We start from the raw sequence: 13,120 nt of genomic DNA, 5'->3' as shown, positions 1-13,120 counted from the left end.
AGCAGTTGATAAATTTTAGAGGAGACTAGGAAGGTCTAAGGAATTAGGGTCTAGTCACAAATAGTTTGCCATGAATTAAATCTTGCATGATTAAAATATTTAATAAGAAAAGTCAACCAGGAAAATAGATAACTCTGAAGCCTTAACTGTTTTCTCCCATATTTTTTTTCAACTTGATTACTTGCTGCCTTCTGATATTTGGAAGTCACTTTTTTAAACCTTTTGAACATCTCAAAACCATTTTTTTCTTGCCTAACTAAGTAAATCATTTAACCATTGTTGCTTAGTTCATCAAATATTCGTGGGATCGACCCTTACTCACCTGAGGTATTATTTGGTACGACCTGGTGCACTTGTCGGTTAGTTTGTGGATTGTAACTTATCGCATCACCCACGGGTAGGGTCCAAACCCTGCCCTACCCTACCCATTGCCAGCCCTATATCGCATGCCCCATACCTGGTGTGTTGCACACCCACTCCTTGCCTTGGCCTGGGAGACTTGTTTTAGGCGTGTGGAATGCCCTATGCCTGGCGTGTTGCACGACCCTTTTAGTGCAAGAGTTGGCCCTTTGGGAGTTTGGCCCAGGGTGCCACTTACTGTGACTGGCATGTGGCACGCCAACTCCCCTGTTTTTGTTGTGTGGGCCTGTGGCAAGCCCTCTTGCTGGCATGTTGCACGCCACCCTCTTTGCCTCCTAGAGGTTGCTTTCCTTGTTGGCTCTCTTTGGTCATGCTTTGCTCTCCTTCTGCTATCATTCACCTACAATTATCAAGAAATCAAAGCACTCAGTACTCATTCTCCTTTTGCTATCTTCTCTTATTTTATCATCAATCACCAACCTCAAAATTCTTCTCATTTAATCTCATATATCATTCTTTAGTTAATCACTTTAAGGACTAACTAAACCCAACTTTCAAGATTCTCAAGTTCCATTCAATTTATAGCTAAATTTTCTTAGCTCTCATCTCAGAATTCTTAAAAAAGCATAACTTATTAAATAAAACTCATTTTTGTTTAACCAATTCCCAAAACAAATTTCAACTTTATTCTTGACTTTGACTTTTCCAAAAGACTCAAAAATCATTTTGTTTCACTAATCAAATTCAATTTCTTTCAAATTCACTAAAAACTTCTCAAAACATAATTCTTCAATCCAAATTTTCCAAATAAAGCTTCAAAAAATGTCTCTAGTGTTTTATGAAAATAAAAACCTTCATTTGAGTCATCCCATTTTTAACATAACCCTCATTCTTACACTTATTATTTCCAAAACATTTAAATTGATAATTAATTAACTTTTTAATTCTTTAATCAATTACACTTCTTTGCAAGTTAACTTTAATTACTTATATATATTATTTTCGTTATTAATCTAATCAAGTAAGTTAATCCATTGAATAACTTCACAATTCAACTCAACCAAATAGAAACTCATTTGATTTTAACAAAATTATCACACTAACTTCAACTCCATGTTAAACTTATTTTAATCACCCCTTACTTTAAATTCATTCAAAACCCATAAAGGCATAGCCCTTCAATCGAAATTAATCAAGTTAAATTCCACAAAATATCTAGTCTTTATAGACATAACGATTCTCATCATCCTTATTATTCAATATCATTCAAGTCTTATTAAATGTCTGCAGCATATCTCCTAAAATTTTAACTTTTCCACCCTCCAAAGGTTTCCTCCAAACCAACATCTCTTAACCATTTCCAATACCAATCCAGTTTTCAATATATACCAATTAATTTCTATCAAATTTTCACTAAACCACTGCCACAACAACACCAACTCAAAGAAATCAACATAATCACCAACTCAAGGAAATCAATAGAATCTAGAATTCCAACAACCAAATCAAATCAATCACTTTCAAACAATCAGGTAAATAATCACTGTTCATAACCACAAACAATCCGACTTCTCATTTAATTTTATTCCTTAAAGACCAAAATCACTTAACCTGTTCCATTTATCAAAAATAATTCAGTTTAATCCATAAAACTCACATAGTCACAAAGTTATATTTTTCACGTTGATATCAATTTATAACCATGCCTTGAAATAAAAGTGAGTTTTGAAAAAAATCCTACCTCAATTAACCAAAACCCATTTAAATGCAACAATTTCTCTTTTATCCTTATTTCACAGTAGCAACATCAGTTCCAACCGTTTCCTGTGACAATAACAGCCACAAACATAGTATGCAATGACATTAACTCAACCCCTGATACATTAATGTTGCAAAATCCTTAATAATCTATAATAAAACACTAACAACGAGGGTTCCAGAACAAAAAAAAACATAATGTACTAAAAAGGGATAAAGAAATTAGGCAGCAACACCTCCGGCGGTGCTTCCGGCGACCACAATGCCATTTTTTAACGACCAAGCACGGTGGCACAATTCGAATAGAAACAGAAGAAGCAATAGCGATCCCAAGAAGTTTCGGTGAACTCCAGCGATGACGGATTCCATTGGCGACAACCCAGACAGCAGCGATAACGCAAAAGGTTCAGCTATGACGATTGAGTGGCTTGACAGTGACAGGAACGACAGTAACGAAGCTGGCTCACGACTTTCTCTCTCCTCGTGCTCTGTTCCTCCTACGTTGATTTCCTCGATGACGGCCATAACCAAGATGACGACGACAATCTCGACGGCGAAAGCTTCTCATGGTAGCAGTGGGGCGCAACGACGACGGCCAAGCTCCTTCCTCTCTTCGCGATTTTTCTCTCATGGGTGTGTCACTCTCTCTCCCTTTCTGTATTGGTGATGGCACACCAATTCCTACCGACGATGTCGGAAAAGGGGTGGCGGCAATGAGGTATGTGTGTGTGTGTGTTGAGTTTAAGGTTAGGGTTTATTTTAGGTAAAGGAATAATAGCAGTTTGGTAATTTTAATAAAATTAGGGGATATAGTAGTAATTAAAAATCAAATATAATTATTTTTGAGAATACTATTTAATTATCAGCTTATAAATTATTTTTAGATAAATACTCTAATTTAAAAATTAGAGATAATCAAATTAATTTTTCTTTATTCATAAAATAATACTCAATATCTCAATATTTGATTTAATTTATTTTGGTATATAATTTTCTGAAAATAAAATCATAATTAAGTACAATAATTCACAAATAACTCGTTATTTAATTTCTAAAAATTTGGGGTCTTACAAGAAGCATGATGGTAGCTGAGTACACCTGAAAGTTTGGGAACTTGTGTCGATTTTCAAGGGTATGCCAATAAAATCTTGCAGAATATAAAGAGTAGAAGTGTATTAATTATGATGGAGGACTTAGGAAGGAACTAATTGCTTCAATGGGACCGATGGAGATTAAGAACTTTGCGGAGTTGGTAAATTAGAGCCAGTTAACTGAGGAATGCACCAAGAAGTTGGTAGTGACCTGAGCAAACCGTCAGAATTTTTTCTTCAGGAACTTCAATAGAAACCTGGCACCGCATAGAAGGAACTTTAAAAGCAATGGTTAGCTACAATGTCAAGATCCACCCAGCAGAAACCCGAACCCTCGACTTAATTTGGCAAGTCAGAACTAGAGACAGGATCCAGGGAGGCAGCCCCCCGATAGCTCAGGCAGATCCCACTTGTGCTAAGTGTGGGAAGAACCATGAGAGCAGGTCATGCTAGCATGGAGCGAGTATTTGCTATAATTGTGGTAGGCCATGGCACATAGCGAGAGATTGCCACGTTAAGTGGAACGGACCAGTATCCCATTAACCTCAAAAATAGGGAAAGTTTTTTGCGATGACCACCGAGGATGCTTCTACATCGGATTCCCTCATCAAAGGTGAGTGATTTGTTAACAGCAAGACCCTAACTGTATTTTATAATTCAAGTGCATCTCATTCTTTTATATCTATAGAATGTGCAGGCATGCTAGGACTAGGACCCTCTATACTTGAATATGATTTAACTGTCCATACACCCGCCGTACAAAATGTTGTCAACAGCTTAGTTTGTATATGTGTACCCTTCATTTTTAGAGAGAGATAATTTACACTTGACTTGAGTTGTTTGCCTTTGCTTGGTATTGATATCATCCTAGTATTAAATTAGTTATATGTGCATCATGTCTTTCTTGATTGCTCTAAGAAAATTGCTTTAATTTTGTCTGTTAATAAATTTGTCACTACCCATAGTTATTATCTAAACTCAATAATAGTAAACCTTATTGGGAGAGTGTAGAGGTTTTGTTCTCTTAGCGGCTAGCTCAACAAAAACTGAACAGAATCTAGAGTGAATTCCAATAGTAAAGGAGTTCCCTGAGATTTTTCGGACAATATTCCTGAGTTTCTTCCGTAGCACGAGATAGAGTTTACCATTGAACTAGTGCTAGGACTGGGACCAATCTCAATTGCACCTTACAGAATGTCACCTCTAGAACTCTAGAACTCAAGAAATTGAAGTCACAACTAAAAGAATTGATGGAGAAGAAATTTATCTGACCAAGTGCATCGGGGAGCACCAGTCCTACTAATAAAGAAGAAAAATTTTAGTTTCAGGTTCTGCGTCAACTACTGATATCTAAACAAGATCACCATCAAGAACACATACCCTCTTCCCAAGATTGACGATTTGATGGACTTGTTGTGAGGAGCTTCAATTTTCTCTAAAATTGATTTAAGGTCGGGATGCCATCAGATTCGAGTCAGAAAATTAGATATACCAAAGCCTACTTTCTGAACAAGATACGATCACTATGATTATATTGTTATGTCTTTCAAACTGATGAATAATCCTTCTGTATTCATGGGCTATATGAATAAAATCTTTCACCCGTATCTGGACAAGTTTGTAGTAGTGTTCATCGACGATATTCTGATTTACACAAGGATAGAGGAAGAGCATGAGGAACACTTGAGGATGGTATTACATATTCTAAAGGAAAAGAAATTATATGCCAAACTCTCTAAGTGTGAGTTTTAGGTGAAAGAGGTTAAGTTTCTGGGACATATAATATAGAAGGGAGGTATAGAAGTGGATTTTGCTAAGATAGAAGCTGTGGGAACAACCTAAGACGGTCATTAAGATTCAGAGTTTCCTCAAACTAGCTGGATATTATCGAAGGTTCATCAAAGGATTTTCTTAGTTACCTTTACTGCTAACTCAACTCACCAAGAAAGAGGTACCCTTTGTTTGGATGGATGAATGTGAGAAAAGTTTCAGGACCCTCAACGTAAGGTTGACAACAGCACTGGTATTAATTCTCCCAGACCCCCAAGGACCATTCAAAGTTTACTACGATGCTTTGCTTAAGGGATTAAGGTGTGTATTGATGCAAATTAAAATAGTAACATGGTAACTTATGCATCAAGACAACTTAGACCTCATGAATAGAACTACCCGACTAATGACCTGGAGTTGGCAGCTATAGTATTTGCTTTCAAGATTTGGAGACACCACTTGTATGGAGTCAAGTTTGAGGTTTTCTCCAACCACAAGAGCTTCAAATACATTTTTTACCAAAAGGAACTCAACACGAAGAAGATGAGATAGATGGAATTCTTTAAGGACAATGACTTCAAACTAAACTACTATCCCGGGAAGGCAAATGTGGTCACAGAGGCCCTTAGTAGGAAGAATGCAAGTCTCTCCTGGATGAAAATTAAGGAAGAATAATTGAGGACATCATTTGAGGGACTCAAGCTAAGACTAAGAGAGACTTCACGGGGAATGTGTTTAGCATATATGTAGTTAACTCATGACTTTAAGATGGCAATCCGCTGAGCTCAAGCTCAAGAGTCGGAGATGACCAAGTTTTTGTCATGTGTTAACAAAGACCAATAGGGAGAAGTAAGATAAGACGCTGAAGGACTATGGCAATTCAAATGTAAGATATGGGTTTCGGATGCTGATAATCTGTGACAAGAGATACTAAAGGAGGCACAAGATGGCAGATTTTCGATCCACCTGGGCATCACTAAGATGTACCAGCATTTGAGCCAGATGTTCTAGTGGCCCGGAATGAAGAAAGACATAGCTACCTTTGTTTCGAAGTGTCTCACATGTCAGAAAGTTAAGATTGAGCACTAAAAATGTCAGAAACTCTTTAGCCTCTAGAAGTGCCACGGTGGAAATGGGAGGCGATTACTATGGACTTTGTTTTTGGACTGCCAAGAACCACATCTGGGAATGACGCTATCTGGGTAATTAGTTCTTATAAAAGGATCTCTGTTGGGGTTAAAGTCCTTGAATATGCTTTGAAAAAAAAAACACACACATGCACCTTCAAAGCTTCATTATCCTCTACCCATTCTCCACTTTCCCCTCTAAGTTTAAAAATTATATTTTTCTCCTCCTATTAAGGGGTTCTTGTATGATAATACTTTGTATTCCTATCTCCTTGAATCATCTAATTTTCTCTGGATTTTTGGAGCCAAAATAATTGCTTTCTGTCCAGAATATTTTCTAGATCGCCGCTAAGTTCTTCCTCTAAGTTTTTAAGGAAGACACTCTTGCCATACCTGGGAGAATTTTGTTGCCTTTCAATCTGTTGAGTAACGATCTTTTTTGCTTAAATAGATGCCCAAAGATATCACAATTCCAGATTTTGATCTTCTCCATAAAAATACGAGTGGCAAGAACCAAAGGGTGGTAGTTTGGGCCACGCCTCAGTTATGAAAAATTGGAAATTCTCATGCTACATCCACATAAACTTAAACATGAAGGGTTTGATTTTAGGGGTATGGTACTTGCCTCTGCAATATATGAGTAGTGAATGGTGATCAGAACAGATTTTGACAAAATTTCAATAAACGGTTCATTAAACTTTATTTGCCAGTCTTCGTTGCTCAGAGTTCTATCAAGTCTCTTAAAAATTCTTTCTCCATCATTTCAAACAGGTCCCATCAAGGTGAATTTAGTTTCATGGACCAAGATCAAGAAGGTTGCATCTATCCACCCAATTATTAAAATGTCTAATCTGGGCTAGGTCCGATCTTGCTCCACCCTTTTTCTCATTCACATCCCCAATAACGTTAAAGTCACCACACAACATCTAAGGTAGTTGAATAGAATCGGCAATGTCAGAAATAAAGCCTCTATCCTTATTCCGGCAAGCCTCCTGGGAATATGCATAGACAATCATTAGACCATCTCCAATATGGAACTCATCCCAGTTCCTATTTATGGCCCACCTGTCATAAAAAGTAACTCCATATCAGCTTTTGCGTCATAAACAGTAAATAGGAACTCAAAGCATCTCTCTCTTCTCCATTCGGAGGAACTAACTTTAGTCCCTATTATGGTCCCACTTAATTAATTAATTAAAATACTTGTAATTAATGTAATTAATTTTTTTAATAATGTAATTTAAATATTTAAATTTAAAAACTTTAATTATTTAATCTAATTAATTATTTTAATTATTTAATATAATTATTTATTATAATATAATTATTTAATATAATTAATTAAAATTTTATATAATTATTTATTTAAATAATAACTTGCCAAATAGTAAATTATTATTCGTTGTTCTTAGTCCCGTTCAGAGGGACTTTGTCCCATCGGTCCTTGTACAAGGACCCCATTCCATTTTGCTCCAACGGTCCCAAATCCCCTTTTGTCAGAAACAGGGCCTCAACATATGTCCATTGGAGTTGCTCTTAGACACCACTTCCCATCATCTTCACAGATCAAGACATGCAATGCTTGGTTATGGCGACTTATTTTCTACACCTTCAAGTTCAGATTGTTCCACAAGAGCCAAATTCTCCCAGAGAATCCCTGAGCATCAACGATGATAGAGGAGTTGAATCTAGCTCTCTCAATGGATTTCTTCACTACATCCCCACTACATCTTGTTTCTTGAATAGCAATCAAATTTGGCCTATATTGGCCTACGGCCCCCTAGCATTCCAACGATAATTATTGTAAACTAAAAAAGAAGCAGCCAAGCTTGAACGATCACGCAAGAAAGGCCGAAACATGAGCAAGCCCATTAGGCCTTGTATGTAGCATCCCCCAATGGGGCTTTTCCTTTCCCCATTCCATCACTGCAACAGTACCTTCCGCCATAATAACATCAAGGTCTGACTCTGAAAGGAAGGTTCAACTGGGTTAGGTGGTTTGAACTTTGGGTTAAGTTCAAGCAGTGTTTCCATCACCATACAAACATCCATAGAATTAGTAATGGGTGAAGGGTGCATTTGCGTTATCAAGCTCATGTTACATTATCTAGTGCATCTGTGGTTTGATTATGTGGTTGGTTAAGAACTGGGGTTGGGGTTTTTCTCTTCGAAGATTGGGCTGGAGTTACCTGGGATGTTTGGACCTCAAGATTGGGTTGGGCTGCAGAACTAGCCTTGAATTTTCTCATCTGGCTCCCTGAAAGGAATTCCTTTTGTATTTCATCCACTTGTCTCCGAATAGGGGACATGGGTTGTACGTTGGGGTTGCCTGAATCATTTGCTGTGTGGTCCCCATTTCCTTTTACTAAAACCTCATAACGTGACCTCTCTCCTACTACCTCCATTTCGCCCTCTCTTCGTTGTCTATTGTCATTTTTCATACCATTGTTGTCCTTTGTGTTGTTGCTCCTTTTTGTCCTATTCTATCCATTGATCACCATCCATGCACTGTACTTAGAATACTCGGAAATGACTTCCTTGCCCTTGACGGTTTGGTTCCCTCCTTCCTGCATGTTCTGGACACTTCCTTCATTTGCACCCAGAATATTCTCTTCTCCGTCCTGGTTCAGGACACCCTCCCTTTCTTCTCTACTGTTAGCTTGACCAGATGTGTTCATACAGCTATCATGCACATGGCCAAATCTCCCACAACTAAAACAAATCATATGAAGCCCTTCATATTCAATGTAGTAAGTGCTACCATTCACAATGTATTTAGCTTCCAGCAGCTTGCTAAGGTCCAACTCGACACACAATCTTGCAAACTTGCCTCGAGATCGGTTAGCCGTGTTCATGTCTACCTTTAACGTCTTTCCTATTTGATCACCTACTGTTTCCAAGAATTGTTTATCGTAGTACTCTATCGGCAAGTCCGGTAGTCTAACCCAAGCAGTGACTTTGTTGATCTCAGCACCAAATGCGTTGAAGTCAGGAGCCCATTGATGTATGGTCAGATAGTGGTCGAAGAGGAGCCATAGACCTCCCTCTAATACGTTCCAGTAGTCTTCTTCGCTATAGAATCTCACCACAAAGAACCCGTTCCCCACATCAATGAGGTTAATCCCGCCAGATTTTGCCCACATAGTATCCAGCCTTCTTTTGAGGATGCCATAGGCAACTTTTCTCCCAAGGAGCTTGACTGGCTCTTTGCCCCACACCATTTTGTAACCTTTTCACCGTGATAGAAGACTGGCTCTTTGCCTCTCACCAGGTATTCTAGATGGCTTCCCTTTGGGCTTGACTCATCTCAAGCAACTCTTCCATACTAACACGATATTCATCTTTAGACAAGCTGTCTTCCGAATCAGACTGTGACTCAGTGCTACCATTTATCACCAGATTAGCATATGTTCTTTTCCTGCCGTTAGCACCTACAAATGCTGCCTTATCACACATCTAGTCTTCATCTCTAGCGAATCGATGGTTGCAATAGGATAGGTCGGTGGAATCGAGCCAAGCAGAAGCTATTCCTTTTATGCCATTCATTTGTCAGCGAAGAATTAGCTTCCTTTTATCCCATTCATTTGTCAACGAAGAATGAAGGTGGTCCGTTTTTTTTTTGGCTCCAGTTACATTAGATGAGGCTCGAACTTGAGAACACTTAGCAGGGAGGGGGGACATATGGCGTCTGAGCTATGGCTCATTGGCAAGATGGTCCTAGTTGATTGGGCATCATTGCATAAACGGATAATTTAAGTGGTATCAAGCCGGGTTGAATTGCTGCTGGCCTTTGTTTGTTTTGATGCATATTTCATTGCTCGACTCTTTTTCATTGTACTATTATTCAATACCAAACCTCCAATTAAACCCATGTCAAGGAGAAGTTCTGCGGGAGGAAATCATGCAACAAGTGACATGATTGATTTTCATTAATAATTTTCCTGTCTGACGTAGCATTTTCAGTAGTTTTTAGGACCCCTAAGGATGTTTTCACTTTCCAGTGGCAACAAAGATATTTGCATCCGATGCCACATTGACACTGACACCCTTTTGCATACATGATCACAAGAAAAAGACAAAAAAAAAAATGCAAGCCTTCTCCAGACAAAGTTGACCCTTGCTGCTCTATTACTCAGTCAAGAATAATAGGCCATTAAGCTGGGGAGTTAAGCTCAAGTGATGATGCAGCAGCACGAGCCAGTTGCATATACGAAATTAAACGTCCTCAGAAGGCATAGGTTGAGAACTAAGGATTCTTTCGGCCTCGTCATTGGCTTCTGCTTCTATTTTCCATCTCTGCATAAGAAAAATGGTATGAAAATATTCATCTATGAGCACGTGTAAATAGTACTGTAATCCATTGAAGGATATGCTGCAATCTTAATTGCTTAGCCAGGAATTCAGGTCAAACAAAAAAGTCCAAAATAGAGATGGTATCATTGTTGGCTTTCTAATTCCTACCCTAAGAATTTGATATTCATCTCGGAGATATTTTTCTAAGCTATTGTGGAAAAAAATATATCTAAATCATTAGAAAGAGCATGAGAGGTATAATCATTGATAAAAGTTTACACATGACTAATGAAAAGATCCATTCCAATTTTCTTTCCTACAAATCCAGGTAAGAGGTTTGCATTTTAGGAGAATATACCTCCTCCAGATTTTCCATCTCCATAATTTGCTCTATCTGTTCTGTGATAGTATCCTGCAAAACAACCATCCCTCTGCTAGGTAATTAAACTGTTATTGGCGAGATATTATGGCCCAAAAATAAAGAGATGATTAAGTGGTTCACCGCATTGCTAGCAGTTTCAGCAGCAAGAACATCTGTTTCCATCTCCACTTCAATTTCAATCATTGAAGAAATCTGGGTAAAGAGAACATTCAACACATATATTTATTCAAATTTTGCAGAGAACTACCACGTAGTTTCAGGATGAGAAAATATTTCCCATTATACTTTTTTCTGAGAAGCATACCCTGGCATAGCTATCAATTAATTCAATCCTTCCCCTGAGGGAGTTTTGCAGGCTCTCTCGCACCCTTTTGACTTTACTTCTACGAGTCCTGCATAAATGGTCAATGAGGAGAAAATGATTATTTCAACAACATATTTATTTATTTAAAAACTATTTCATGAACATATCAGAAACAAAGAATCTATGATGCTGCGGATTCACAGTTCACCGATAAGAAGGTTCTCCAACAGCTGAAATTTTGTTCTCGAGTTGGCACATTCGAGCTAACATCCAGATCTACAAAGGAGGAAGTAAATATAACTGGTACAGGTAAAAATCCACATAAGGATAGGAAACAAAGTGCCTTTTTTCAATAAAGATTTTCGCACACACTCTTTTATTCGGTGATAAATAAAATATACAATCAATGAGCTGTACTCAGACAATTTCTGGAGGAAACTGTGACATATTCAAGTATTTTCTATATGTTACTTATAATTAGATTGCTAGTGTATTATTTAGATGATTCAGTTCAGCATTCTGCATTCCTTTTCAATCAGGATGATTTTTCTACAACATAATGTAAATTATAGTCAGACATAACTATATCTTTCCCTCTTTACAGCAAAATATTCACACGAACATGCAGGATGGTTCAAACTGGATTATGTATGAATTATCAAATCATATATCACCATGCTAATTTCAAATCATGAATGTAGCACACCTCTTTTTCAGCAGCCTCTTTTAGGTCTTTGATGCGTGACAGAATCACATCATACTGAGATAGAAGTCGTTGTTTGATAGCAGTAACCTCAACCGACCCTTGTGGAAGCTGTGGTGGACAGAATAAAGAGCAGATGAACTAATTATATCTTCTTGAGAACCCTCATAATTGAGTAATGTAAGCAAAGTTAAGATGAGGGGAAATCAAGCCACACTGATTCCTCCATATTGCAATAACTTCCATCGAAGGAGCCCACAAGTCATGAACTAAAAAACGTTGAACCCTTTTGTTTCCTATTTCTCACATTCAAGGACGAGTAGTAAAAAAACAAAGCACAAACCGATGTGGATAGAGTTTAAACCACCAAAAGAGTGAAAGTAACAACTGCAGACACATTGCCATTTTTAAGTTATCTTTTCAAAGGGGAAACAACAATATAAGCATCATCAACAAGATTGCCTCTTCTAAGTAAAACTGGATAGACAAAAGATAGGCAAACAAGCATCTATCAATGGGAACAAAACTGATGAACTAACAGCAGTACCTGCTTCAACTGTGGAAAAACTACGGAATTTAACGTGGCTCCAACAGCAAGCGATGAAACTGCAACAACTGATAGGACTTGGGGCAAGCCGGGGTCAATAAGTCCAGAGGCAGCATCACCAGTGGCAAACACAGCAAGAAGGGGAAAGAGGACTGAGGGATTAAGTAATGATGAATTTCCTTCTTTTGTTGGGGCTCTTAACAGAATTGATTCTCGCCCATCTTTGTGGTTTGTTATGCACATAGCCTCGCCAGGATAGAGATCAGGGGCCCTTGGGCTAAATTTAAAGGGCCCCACCTTTCTATATACATTTAATGGAGCTGCCACCGCAACTGTTACCCTTTCACCTTCTTGTGCTGGAACATCAACCGTCTCGGTTGCAAATCTGTGGGTGCGAGCCATACCAGAAGGGGTTTGCACCTAAATGGCAGGAAAGTTATAGGTGGAGAGAGACATAGAAGTAAACCATCATAAAAAGAATTATAGCAACAATTTTTTGTTTTAAAAATTAAGAAATTCAAGCAATAGTTTCTCAAATCTAAGAGCTCGCTTTTATATGACATATTTTCATGACAGGCTTGCAACATTGTAAAAAGTAGATAAAAAGAAAAGAAATGTTGAAATAACAAAAATCTTGCATCAAAATAACCTTTGCATGGTAATAATTGTTGAGTTAAGTCTCAAAGTAGCCTTTGAGTCATTTTTCTTTCGTTAGAACCTTAAAACGACGTTGTTTTAAAAATAAAAAAAAAAGATAAAAGATAAAAGAAAAAGCATAGAAAAAC

At 37.8% G+C, this 13,120-nt stretch overlaps 2 protein-coding genes across 2 annotated transcripts in view; both read right to left on the bottom strand.

Moving 5' to 3' along the window:
* Window positions 1–8,589: 8,589 nt before the first annotated feature.
* Window positions 8,590–9,327, bottom strand: LOC107479731 (uncharacterized). The gene has a single exon (XM_016099840.1). It carries the CDS (start codon window positions 9,325–9,327, stop codon window positions 8,590–8,592), a length of 738 nt encoding a protein of 245 aa, XP_015955326.1.
* Window positions 9,328–9,990: 663 nt separating this feature from the next.
* Window positions 9,991–13,120, bottom strand: part of LOC107479735 (uncharacterized) — a gene marked incomplete in the record, with an annotated part of 6,382 nt that continues 3,252 nt past the window's right edge. The window contains 7 exon segments of the mRNA XM_052259058.1: window positions 9,991–10,402; window positions 10,758–10,811; window positions 10,902–10,973; window positions 11,086–11,173; window positions 11,294–11,361; window positions 11,792–11,899; window positions 12,336–12,755. Coding sequence (XP_052115018.1) covers window positions 10,322–10,402; window positions 10,758–10,811; window positions 10,902–10,973; window positions 11,086–11,173; window positions 11,294–11,361; window positions 11,792–11,899; window positions 12,336–12,755 — 891 coding nt within the window.

Source organism: Arachis duranensis, chromosome 3, assembly GCF_000817695.3.
Source record: "Arachis duranensis cultivar V14167 chromosome 3, aradu.V14167.gnm2.J7QH, whole genome shotgun sequence".
NCBI classification, from domain to species: Eukaryota; Viridiplantae; Streptophyta; class Magnoliopsida; order Fabales; family Fabaceae; genus Arachis; species Arachis duranensis.
Note: the sequence above shows the minus strand (reverse complement) of the source record. Positions and strands in the feature narration are given on the sequence as shown.